The sequence below is a fragment of the Festucalex cinctus genome, chromosome 3, assembly GCF_051991245.1.
Source record: "Festucalex cinctus isolate MCC-2025b chromosome 3, RoL_Fcin_1.0, whole genome shotgun sequence".
NCBI classification, from domain to species: Eukaryota; Metazoa; Chordata; class Actinopteri; order Syngnathiformes; family Syngnathidae; genus Festucalex; species Festucalex cinctus.
Window position 1 is genome coordinate 12118472 of NC_135413.1, and position 13600 is coordinate 12132071.

General features: G+C 40.7%; 1 protein-coding gene across 3 annotated transcripts in view; it reads right to left on the reverse strand.

The window, feature by feature from the left end:
* Positions 1–13600, reverse strand: part of znf423 (zinc finger protein 423) — a 195778-nt gene that overhangs the window by 130245 nt on the left and 51933 nt on the right. For all 3 annotated transcript variants that reach the window (XM_077515846.1, XM_077515845.1, XM_077515847.1), the window contains exons 4-5: positions 1056–1233; positions 490–614 (exon numbers count right to left, since the gene is read on the reverse strand). In XM_077515846.1, coding sequence (XP_077371972.1) covers positions 490–614; positions 1056–1233 — 303 coding nt within the window. The remainder of the gene's footprint in view (positions 1–489; positions 615–1055; positions 1234–13600) is intronic.

Sequence of the window (13600 nt, forward strand, 5' to 3'; positions counted from 1 at the left end):
TTTCCAAGTCGACGCATTAAAATTAATGTGAAAGGAATGTTATTGATGAGAAGAGCAGTGTGGACAGTAAAATAGGTCAGTGTACTAGTCAATCTTTTTTTTTCACATATTCATTTGTTATGGATTTTAAAGTGTGAATTCTGTTTTTTTCTCTTTTTTTTTTTTTAGAAAAAGACAAATATTGCTAATTGTATTCAATTGTTTACGTTAATATGATTTCCACAATCTGCTTAAAACACCAATCATTACTTCCATTTGTAGGATCATACAAAAAAAAAAAAAGTAGCATGTGTCGTTAGCAAAGCATAACAGGACCAATGTGATTTCTGTGTCTACCTTGATTAATGAAAACATTCTTGGCAAATGCTTTCGCCCTGGCCCGAGGACTACAGATGGAAATTAGCATATTGCTAAATCTGGTGCAGCCATCTTTTTAATGTTACTGTACACTGTCCTTTTAATAAACCAAACTCAAACTCAAACTCAAACCTGTGTGGAGTTTGACATGGCGGTCTCTGCTCCTCTTGTGTTTAAACAGACGGCTGCAAAAGGTGCACTTGAAAGGCAGCTTGTCACTGTGGATCTGTTCGTGGCGCTTCAGGTAACTCAGCCGGCTGAAGATGAAAATGTGACAACAGGAGATGCAAATTACTGTACATGTACAGAGGGCTTTATTGCTTTCTTATAACATCCTTCACGTCAAAAGTTATGTTGTGTAGTAAAAGTTTGCTGAAGAAGGAAATGAAACTATGATCGTGGCCATACTAAAAGTACAGTAAAATGACAAATAAAATATTGGTTTCATCCAATCAAGTACAATGCCTCTTATCCCACATTTTTCTACTTCATTGAATAATAATGTATGACTCATATTGTATTTTTCAATAATTTACACATCATTTTAATATGATGTTTTGTTTTGTTTTAAATCAACAAAAGGATATTTCGTCAAATGGAAGACAACAGTACATTTATTGTGCCTATGTTCAGGTAAAAAGTAGAATACTGCTTTTTGACTGTTTCAGTGGGGAGTCAAAATGTGTCAAGTTTGCTACCTGAAGGACTTGTCGCAGAACTGACACGGGTATGGCAGACCTGCACCTCCTTCCTCCTCGCCGCCGGTCGCCATGCCGAGGTCGCAACAGCCATCGGGCATCTGTGACGGTGACGCCACATCTTTGCTGGAGGGCGAGGAGGGCACCCAGGACAGCCCCGATGGGTCGTCATCGCCGTCTGATTGGGGAAAAAAAAAAAAAAAAGAGCGGAGATTGTGTTGTTTTAAAATACTTCAGAGTGATGCACCGCTAAATAGGAAAAAGTACATAGCCACAGGATTTCAAAAAAATTGCAATTAGAGCACAGGCAGAGAGAAGGGGTAAAACAGGGAGCATTAGAATGATTAATAAGAAGTTACATCTTTCTTGGAAGGCAAGAGGCAGCCTGTGGGAGTTCTCAAATGAGAGAGAGAGGCTATAAACAAAAAAAATAAACACATTTATCCTGGTTACACACACGCCTGCAAACACAGAAGGCAAATGAGGGTGGCAAAGATAAAGAGAAAGAAATAGAAGAAAGGCACATACTCCAGCAGCAGCAGCAACATCTAAATAGAAGGCTCCAAGAACTATGTATCCCCGGCGGAGCCCAGAAATAAGGACAGAGTGTATTTTCTCTCCCTCCATCCTCCCTCTGCAGCCATCCCTCATTCCATCCATCCCCTCCCAGCCCTCCATTCATCCCTGAGGACCAGAGATCCGCCTCATCATATTTTCATTAGGGCCTTGGCAGATTGAAACGTCTGAATAGCGATTAGGAGATATGCAGCGCTGAGAAAGACTGTTTTACTCACTCCCTATATCTCTAATACAAGCTAGCATTGCTCTTTTTTTCGCTTCTCCCTTGACTATGCAAGAGGTTAGACCCAGTGCAGTCTAGCACAGGGGCAACTGCTTCTTTAACAGACACTTCAGGAAAATGTTTGACACGACAAAGAGGGGGCTGAATAATGCGCGCTTGTCTCACTCGCCTTGGCGTGCTGAGCAAAGCAGTGCAGTGAGGCTATTTAGCATTTGCAAAATGGATAGAGCAGACATTTTCTTTTATTTCATCTGATTGATATCAACTGTAAACCATCAAAGAGGAGAAAATAGGGGAACAAAAGGTGATTAAGAGAAAAGTCACACCAATATTACAACAACGCCAACACGAGGCCGCATTGGTGGCAACATGTCGTTTCTCTGGATAGTTTTGCAAATCGTACTGACACGCACCGTTTCACCTCAACCAGTTACAATCGTGCTTCCTTGCATGTATGCGTGTGTGGGGGTGTGTGGGGGTGTTGTGTAGTCTACTGTGTATTGCATTACAGAGAGCGCATGGAAACAGATTTTTGTGATGAATCGATTGCCGGGAAAATGTAGGCACAGCGTCGAGCAAATAGAACTCTGCAAGCGGTGTCGGTTAAAAAAGAAACCGTAAAACTATGAATTATAAATTCAAGTAGGAAAAAAAAGCTGAAGAAGAAAAAAATATGGAAAAAGACCAAATAGAGATACAAGCGAGTGAATGAGTGAATCAAATTAAAGATAAAAATGTATTGACTGTACACAATACAGTATATTACTTTTTCCTTGTAGTCATATTGCGAATACAAAACTAATCCAAAGCCATAAACACAGATCCAGTGGTTATCATTTGTATCCTTAAAACTGTTTATGAATCCATTCAATCAGAACTACAAGAAGGGATACCAACAAAATCCAAGTCATAAATACAAACATTGTAATAGCCGGGCACATTCTAACATACAATAAAGGAAAAATAAGCACATTTCAAAATGTTTTTGGCTGGAATCAAATCGGAATGGGAGTCACAGAACGCCGGATCGTCACTTTAATGGCCATGTCCCTCAATGTTGGTATGTTGGAGTTGTTGGAGGAAAAGCAGATGGAGCAAATTAACTTGTTTTAAGGCAGTTCAAAGTGTGAGTTGGTGAGGATGTAATGTTTGTGCGCTTGTAAAGTAGGAGGAAGAAAGACGCGAGGCACGAGAGGGACTGAACACAGACGGATTCGGTCAGAGCATGAGGGAGAAATCACTTTTTGAAGGGTGGGGTGGAGGGGTGTCAGGAAAGAATGGGAGGGGAGATTAGCGTCATTAAAGAGCCCTAATCCTCTGACTAGCGTGGCTGGCGCTAAAATGGAGGATCACACGGCTTTTTAACGGCGTCTTTGTCAGTTGGCCACGAGGGGACCTGGCAAGACAAGGCCGAATGGTAAACTGGGAGGAATTGGGAGATGGGGAGGGGAGAAGGGGGTGGGTGGAGAAATTTTCAGTCAAATGTTAAATTATAGAAGAAACCTCAAGAGGAGAGAGACATTAAGGGTGGATGGATATTGTGCCCGATTCTGAGGGGAGGTGGGGGTTGCTTTGGGAAGAAAAGTAGAAAATGTAGTTTAAAAATGGGGGGTGTTATTTGGGGGCAAAGGGGTTTTGACACATATAGTTTCTTGTATACCCCCAGGCCCCATTTTTATCTTCTTCTCTTGTTCAGGAAAACCAACGAGAGAGACAAAGTGGAGGACCACGCAACACGGGTCCCCAAGTGTTGTGTTCCTGCTTTATCTCTCACTCTGCAGTCTCCTCCCATGTCATCCCTTCCTCTGTCCACAGAAGTCCCTGTTCTACTCTTCTGTCTTCATCCCGCCCTCTGGCAGCGTTCATGTTCTTACTCATTAGAGAACTACATCCATCCATCCATCCATCCATCCATGCTTCAACAAAGTCTCCAACTGTTAGCCTTCACCCCTGATAGAAGGACTCAGCAGCATGTATACTTAAGTCCATAGGAGAGCGAAGAAATCCACAATATGGACTATCCGTCCATTTTCTATAGCTCCTGTCTTCAGGGTCACGGCCATCTCAGCTGACTTTGGGCAAGATGTCAGATTTTTTTTATTTATTTTTTTTATACCAAATCTACCAAATATATACTTTCAAAAATAATGTACATTAAGGAAAAAAATCTCATCTGACACATGGGGTTTGCCGTTTTCATTTTTTCCCCTGCTCTCTCGCAAGACTGCAAATTCTATTTTTTTCCCAGTTTAGTATGAAGCTGTATTTACTAAGACAGTTTCTAACTATTTAGCAGCAACAAGCTACTTATTGCTATCATGGACAGAATCCTCACCTTTCAGTACTTATCAGGAAAAAAACAAAACAAAACACCATCCCACTTGAGTGAACAAACACCATATTGTTCAAGTTGGTTTTATAGCTTACATTACCAACATCAACATAAAACCATCCCAACATCATTTTCAATCTCTAATATGATCAACAAACAACACTAATTTATAACAATAAAATGTTAAGAATACATCAACCATCCAAGTCACAAAAAGTTCTTACTGATTTTCAAAAGCAAATCACTGCGGTGACATTTTCTTCCCAAACTCTTTCCAAAGGTCTTAGAGCCATGAGTGATGCAATAAATAAAATCATGAGCTGTCAAAGCAGATTAATAAAAGGAAATTAATCTGCACTCACTTTCCCTTGTGACAGAAACGGTTCAGTGTACTTTAGCATTACAGTGATCCGTTTTTAACAAAACAGTTACTATTTCCACTCAATATTGTTGAAAAAAAAAACATCCACATGCAGCTCTGGAGAGTAATGGTGGGGGCGTAACTTTTATAACACTTGCTAGACAGTGGTTAATAATGCGTAAACATAACAGATGACATGGGCGCAAAACAATAGTAAAATACATGCAAATTGCTCTCTGCAATCGGTCAGCTGACACAATTGAATGGAGCAATTCTATGTTTTAACTCTGTTTTTGTCCAATGATCGTACCCTAAATGGACTGCTTGTGTCGGCAAAAAACATGCAAACATCACACCACAAATGTTATTGTTCCATGTACTACAGAAAATTAGGATTTCAGATATGTTTAGGTCAAGGGTCACCGCTATTTGCTCCACTCAGTGTTTTAGTTTTTTCCCCACATATTTCTATTAGGCCATAGCATAGAACACTGCCTTTACCCACAGGAACCCTGCAGACCTCCACTCCCTCTCAGCCTTCATCTTCTATGGGTCCCCTGATTGCCGAGTATCAAAAAAAAAATAATAATAAAAATAAAAATAAATTAAAAAAAATAAAACACACAGAATGACTGTAGAAAAAAAAATGTGTTGGGAAAAAAAAATCTTTTGTGATTTGTAGCATACCGGCTACCAGGGAGGTGGCCAAATACTAGATGTGATTGGGGTTGAAAAACTTGAGAACAGAAGAGAAAGCTGTGAGTTGGCATGGCAACTGATAAGGCAAGCACAGCTTTTTGACTGCTATGCATCATTTCAGAATTTCACAGCAGGAAGATGCATTTGACCAGTCAGATTGTTTGGTTGAAACTACCTGTTGTGTAGAGTCTGATGGGGCTGTTAAAAAAAGGGGGAGGAAAAAACTAAGAAATAAAGAAATAAAGAAAAAGTGATGGCAGCCATTTTTTCCCCTCAATACAATTGGAGACTGATTCACTTCCCAACGGTCATTTATACAACCATTTTCACCTGAGACATTACAGTGTCCTGGACCAAAATGTATCTGCAGCACAGTTGTATATTAAACGCATGCATTGGTTCCTCACATATGGCTACATGCAACCCTGTTTTATGCTTGTGGGGGGCACATGGGATGCGGTCTGTTGGGACAAGTGCACACTAGATACAGTAAAGAGGACAGACCAATAGGACGATAAAGCAGTCTGTTCGGGTTTTGAGCCCTTGACGATACTAACGGACGGATGCAAACACACACAGACACACAGCACGCAGGCAGTGGGGACCCTCACCTTCTGCCCTGGGAAAGGGTCCGGCTGCTTTGGACGCTTTTGGGCGCCAACTGCTCCATATGGACAGTGTGTGTCTGTTTGTGCGCTTGTGCCAGTGTGTTTGAGGGCAGAAGGTTAGGAGGAGGGCTGACAGTCTATGTTGTGCAGATCTGCGTAAAGCCCGCATATACTGTACAGACATCACATCACATTTCAAAACAACACTGATAACAAAAATATTGGGTGCTATCAAAAGTAATGAACAGCATAAATACATTTAGCAACCAAATATGTTTCTTAATAAAAATAAGTCATGACATGCCAAAGAAAATAAATAAATAAAAATCCTTTAAAGTTACAAAAAAAGTGGAAGTTTGAATCACCGTCATGCATGACGTCACATTTGACATCAGCATATTTTGAGAAAGATCAGTTCGGCAAGTAAGGTCTAATGTATGTCTCTCCTCTTTTTGTTTGGCTTTTGTGTTTTTTTTTATGCCACTTAAGTGGAGAAGCTGAGGCAGTCTGTTACAGAGAATTTTATTGCCCAATGCATTTCGACTCAAGAGTCTTCTTCTGGGCTAATGGACTTTATTGTGATTATACAAGTTGGCACCCGTCAGTGGTGTCATTAAAGTAAAGGTATTGTTTGTTTGTTTTGTTTTGTTTTGTTTTTTGTTGTTGTTGTTTTTTTTTAAACTGGGAATGGGCGAATAACTACCAGGTATCAGTATAAGTTGGATAGCTGGCTTTATTTCAAGGTATTGGCACTCGCGATGGCAGGCCGAAACTTGAGGACATTTTATGAACAGAAAATTGCCTTTGTTTTCATGCATTTCTAAGGAAAAATGATACATTGGGATATATAGGTATTTCTTTAAAATTATCTGTCATTGTTTTTTTTAGGGCAATTTTATGAACCAACAGTGGTATCAGTACTTGGTATTGGTATCGGTGACTAGTCAAGAGTTGAGTACTCGTTCTGGTAACGGTCTGAAAAATATGATATGAAACATCCCTAAGGTCACATAAAAAAAGTTGTGTTTTAAGTGTTAAAAACACTTGTTGGACTTGTAAGAATGGCAAAATATTTAAAATGGTCTGTACAGTTGAAAAATGTTTTCATGATAGCAGCTCTTTGACCATGGATTCGTTTTTTCTAATCTATGATGCGCACATGAAGGATTTATAGTTTTGAAATCCAAACAAATCTGAAATTTTGTCTGCAAAGGTTGAATCGAGGAAATTCTTCTTGTTTTTTTGAAGACATTTCATTTTTAATCCAAAAGGCTTCCTCGGTTCTAAATTTTAGGCGTGGAGTCTCAATTTTTCTGCTTGGAAGGTGTGTCCCTATTCTCCAGAGACTCCACTCCTAAACTGTAGAACAGAAGAAGCTGTTTGGATGACAGGTGAAATGTCTTCAACAAACAAGAAAAGTCCAGTTGTCTCGATTCAAACCTTTGCAGATGACCACAATTTTGATGACTGAGAATCTACATACATATTGAAAGTTTAAGGGTTTTACTGTGCTTTCACCGGTCAACCTTTATTCATCTTGTCATCAAATTCTTACTCACCGAGCCTGTATCGTAACGAAGGCCTAATTTGTCAAAAAGTAATTACCAGTGGTCAGAACAGCAGTGTCAGTGGTTCTTTTCCTTGGGCCACAAAACCCTCATCATCACCTTCCCTGTTCCACTTTTTGTCCATCTCCTCTGCTGCTTGTTCACTCAGAAATGAGAACCAGCTGCCAGGCAGAGTGTTAGATAAACAACAACACCATGCCAATGCACACATAAACACCACATATGGACACAAGCATGCACGCACGATGGTGTGGTCACACTCTGTGCCAAGATCGCTAGCGGCTATATCATCTATTTATAAAAATGAGGTTTGCTGAGCTGACAAACTATTCGCTAAACTAGAAACATGTTCACATAAGTCATGTACATACGTGCATAAAACACACATAAGGAGGCCCTCAGATGTTTACACAAGTACTTGTGCTTTTGTAATAATGCACACGTCGAATAATACGAGCTGGGTTACTTTTGAAGTGCTACCCTGTGCATAATAATGGATCATTAGCATTTAGCAAGAGCAACCTATAGATCCATGAGTCTATTCATCGGGAAATGAGCAACGTCTACAATAGTGCAATTGGACCCAACTGATATTGCAATGTATCCACCGTGTTACGCAGACGCAAACACACAAGTCCTTCCTCATTAACCTATGTGTAAGTGGGACCTATAAATAAGTGATGCAGGCAGCTGGAGCTTGCATTTCAAAACACAAACACGCAGTTACACACATATGCACACAGGTAAACAAACAGATTTTGGCTGCATAAATACAGGATCTGTCCAGACAGGAAATTTACTGAAGCTCTTTTCCACAAAAATCTGACGCAATGCAGAAACATAAACTCCCATGATGAGGAGCAGAGAGTGATGAGAATACAAAATGAGGGGAATAAGAGGCAGTAAGGCAATGAGGCTGTGAAGACCCAGGGGAGCATGGTAGAGGGGGGTCTTGTGCTCAGGGGAACCCAGAAAGCAAGCTGCGGGAGGCGGGTACCTCCTGCCTGCCATTCCTCTTCCCTCCCTTCCCTTCTGGAGGATCGGATCCTGGACAGCCCCCTAGTCACAACGCGTAAACCCCCCATGAGTGGAATACATGCGAGCACACACGCATACACACTAAAGAGATGTTCCCAGGGGAAATGAGAAGCAGAGCAGAACACCTGGACCTGCCATTAGTGGCACATTCAGGGATTAGGGGCACAGACGGCAAGAGAGAATGCACACTGGGATGGGCGCTTATACACTATATGCAGAAAGTAATAAATAATAAACATTCACACACATATGCAATCCTATCGCACATACTGTCATATCTGTCCCACCCAGCCCAACATGCAATTTTTTATGGTTTAGAACAGTGGTGCAAATAACTATATCCATCCACCCATCCATTTTCTTGACCGCTTATTCCTCACAAGGGTTGCGGGTGGAGCTGGCAAATAACTATATTTCACTATAATTAATAAACATATAGTGTCCAGTGGTTGTAGTTTGTAGTGATGTTTCCAATATTGCGCCCCCAATAAGGTAATGAGAACATTATAAACACCTCTCAATCATGTTGTGGGTAGTTCTACACCACTCCAAACTAAAACCATGTGTAGGTACTATGATAACATGTTTACATTCTGAAAAACACAGCCACGAGTAACTTCTATTGCTTTTATATGCCACCTGGACATAATGTGGAATAATTACTGATGCAATAATGCGTTCACTCCCCCAAGAGAGTCCATATTACCAGCTGTGGGTCAAGGACGGCCACGGAGATTAAAAGGAGAAAAAAGGGAAGCGAGATGAAGGCTGAGCATGACGGAAAGAAAGGCAGGGAAGGGTAAAAAAAATGAAAGAGCAAAAAAAAAAAAAAAACACTAAAGCAAAGGGGTGGGTTGAAAGATAAAGTGAATATACAAGAAAATATGATTAGTATGACTTTGTATAGCTTCAGAAGCATCACAAACACCCAAATCACAGTGATCCTGTATTTGTAGTAAATGCCTCATGTCTCGTCACACTAAGAAGATAAACTGACTCATTCATCCATCCATTTTCTTGACCGCTTATTCCTCACAAGGGTCGCGGGGGGTGCTGGCGCCTATCTCAGCTGGCTCTGGGCAGTAGGCGGGGGACACCCTGGACTGGTTGCCAGCCAATCGCAGGGCACACAGAGACGAACAACCATCCACACTCACAAGCACACCTAAGGACAATTCAGAGCGCCCAATTAACCTGCCGTGCATGTCTTTGGAATGTGGGAGGAGACCGGAGTACCCGGAGAAGACCCACGCGGGCACGGGGAGAACATGCAAACTCCACCCAAGAAGGTCCGAGCCTGGACTCGAACCGGAGACCTCAGAACTGGGAAGCGGACGTGCTAACCACTCGACTAACGTGCCGCCCTTAAACTGACTCATTTTAGAGGATATTGCTTTAGTATTCATAACATAACTCAGTCAGTGAGATGTATTTCACACACCATATCGCAACTTAGTACTGTGGCTCTGTTACATGTGTATTGAACACTTAAAATAACTTTGCACATTTGCAGGTGTGAAATAAGTTCCTGTTTAATTTGAGTATCCATCCATCCATCCATCCATCCATCCATCCATCCATCCATCCATCCATCCATCCATCCATTATCAGACTGAACCACCTATCCTCATAAGGATCGCAGGCTAATTTGAGTATCTCGGTTAAAAAAAAAAAAAAAAAAATGCTCGAGGCATTTTCTCTGCCTCAGGTGTTTTTCTGCCCACTTGTTTATGGTACACTGTCAGGAGAAGAAGGCAAGACAACCGCAGCAACAACTGTTCATGCTAAGCATGAGCGTAACCCGTTGCCAGCATATCGCATGACATCTATACCTTGGTACGATTTATTTGACTCGTCTTCCCGACTGTTGTTGGGGCAATATTGTGAAGGCAATATTGGCAATCGGTAATTAAGGACGCAAAAAAAATAAAAAAATAAATGAAATGCTGACATTGTATTTATGGTGCTTGTTACAGCGTTTAGCAGCAGTTACCAACGTTAGCAGAAGGCCAAATTAAAAGACAAAAATGACTGAGTCTGCCAACTTTGATGCTGACAGCCAATCACAGTTGCCCTTCCTACTGATTTTAACAAATCAGGCTGACTCAAATGTGCCGTTTTAGCCGTCAAAATCAATAATGTGGTTCTGATGTCATGATGTCTCATAGACCATAATCTATGGGCAGAGATTTGTCTAAAATCATTTAAACGTTTCAAGCACAGTTGGTCGAGTTGATCGCACTTTATTTAGTGTAAATGTGTTTTACAATTGTATGTTAACCAAGAAAAAATTATTTTAAATCTTTATCAGAATACTTGATTATTCGATAGATTTTCACTAGGCTAACAGAATACCTAAATATTTGATAGATGCAGTTCTACATGTTTGTCACTTAGACTCACTCCAGAAGTTAACTCCTACTCTATTAGCCATTGTTGGCCTTTTTGACAGACAAAGAGGCAAACATATGCCATCAAGGCAGGCTGGGAAGGGAATAATCCCCAAGTATCAAGTCCAATGTGATGGGGACGTTTAAAAACAACTGCCCTGAAAAAAAGGTCCCTGAGTGAATGAAAGCTCACAATTGGCTTTAACAAAGACGAGTGCTCAGACACACACAGGGAGGGATGCATGGACAGAAACAAAGGTGGATTTAGTACTTAAGTATGTGTGTGAGTGTTGTGTGGAAGTAAGTGGGTGTGTGTGAGCTGGTGACATGAAACAGATCAAAGTGGGGAGAGGTCAACAGGGCAGAGAGGGAGAAGAAGGACAGGGGGTCCCATTATTGAAAGCTACATCTGCAAGTTGGACTTGGTGTCTGTGCTTATTAGTTCTAGTAGCAGCATTAGAAATGAGATTTTATTTTCTTCTTTTAAGTAACTTTGGCAGAAGCATACATTCAGACAATGTTTCAAACAGCACAATTAAAGAAATGGAAAAGGGAAGTATGAAAAGGCCTGGTAAGGAATAGGCTTGTATGTGGGTTTACAACAGGGAACATATAAAGAAAGTGTTGTCAATAGGGTCTGCAACCAAGCTGGGCAGATCAACAGAGACCACTGGAAGGTTGGCCATCGCAACAGAAAGGTGGACTGTTGGGGGTTCCAAACTATTGCATCTGATTGACTTCAATCACGCACTTTGACGGCTTTTAAAAATGGTCATCAATTAGCATGCATACTGTTTACCTTTAAAGTCCCCACAAGTCCTCCAAATGAAACAACCTCATAGGTCATCGCACAAAAATACGACATCTCCGAGCGTATTCTGCCACAATTCCCCCACAGGAGGAAGACCAGCTTGGTTCTGACGCCGTAGACACTCAGAATCAACCTGGACTCTGGTACACTCTAATAGACTCTACGCCATTGGGTTCAAATGTTGTGTTCAAAAAATGTCCTTCACATAGTGGGATGGGTGTAGTAACACATGTTCCTAACAGAGGGACACTCCTGGATGGTTGAGATTAGTATATGGGTTTTAGTCAGTTTCAAATTTTCAATTATTTACATTGCCGATAGGGGTTGCTTAAATCCAAAAAATAACGATTGGGCGAAATTTGGGGCTGTAAAAATGACCTCTGGGGTCATTTTCAATTGGAGGACAGTCTCTAATGGCCTCATGATGAAAGAGCAAAGGAGACAGGGCAAACCGTTCACTAAATCACTTAATGTTCACATTGGAACACAAACTAACTGAAACTATCACTTTACTGTTGGTGTAACAACATGTTTACGAAATGTAGCACAGTATTACAGCAACTGTACCAGAGTATGTATTAACCAATGCAAACCTTTCAAGTGTGAATACCGCCTAAGGAACTGCCATTTCTATCCGTCATCTGCGGCTGCTGCACCACTCCAAGTTAAGCGCCTGTCTCTCTCCTCTCTGTGGAGGAGCAAGCGAAAAGCACAAGCATGGCCCAAAATTAATTTAGACGGTGGAATTAAATTAAAAGCATAGCCTCTGGAGTTTTATTATGTACTAATGTTTGAACCGTTAACTTGGATTGTACGACTAAAACATGAATAATTAAGTACTAATGGGGCTATTATTATTTCAGGAAAGACAATCAAATTATGGGACTTCATAGGTTGTGTTAGTCTTTGAATGTGTGGGCTGGGGAGGTAGGAATTAAGCAGAAGGGACATTAGAAAAACATGGTGCAATATATGACTGCGTGGGTAAATTTTACCGGGAACAAGTTTATACCATTGTGTCATTCAGGAACCTTTAGGCCAGTGCTTCTCAAATAGTGGGGCGGGCCCCCCAAGGGGGGCGTGAGGCTTCGTCAAGGGGGGCGCGTTTGACCTCGGGGAACATGCTTTTTACAATTTTTTTTATTTGTATTTATTTATTTTTTTTACTGTCCTAGAATAAAGTGCAATTGCACCTCCACTACATTAGGGGGCAGTGGCGCTCTCATTATTTTATATTTTTGTTTTGCAGGTTAAAGTTGTTTTTTTTGTTTTGTTTTTTAAATATTGTGCTCCTGAGTTAATGTTGGTGATCAGTTTCAATGCATTATTATGTATTGATTTTATGTAATTTTATTTTTCTGTATCATATGGTTTGACATGGTCAGTCAAAAAATGTTTATAGTTTAATTAAGGATTTAATTTTATTTTTTAATTTCAGATGCACTTTAAATCTTTTCTGTTACAGTTAAAGCTATTCTTTGTTATAAGTTGGTCCATATGTCTTTCTTTTTTTTTATTCTCTTATACTGTATGTTAATACGGATACAGTGTTATGCAGAGGTGTGCTTATAACAATTTTATAGACAAATGATACTATTTATAGTTTCGTGGTGGGGGCGAGATATTTTCTTCTTACTAGGGGGGGCATGGCAGAAAATAATTGAGAAGCACTGCTTTAGGCAGAGGTGGGCACTAGTAACCATGGGCAGAGATAGGTCACAAGTCCACATGACACATGTACCCTTATGTCACTGGTATTGGCACACCGGTAGGAATTGAGTTGGTGCCCTCTTTGCAGCTACATTATAGTGTCTCTATGAGAATGTGTGCCCTTTTCAGAGAGGGCCTAATTCACAACATCTGTTGTAGTCCATGCCAGAGGTGTTTGCAGAGGTTGAGGTTCTACCACATCAACCTATCCGAAAATACCTTACAG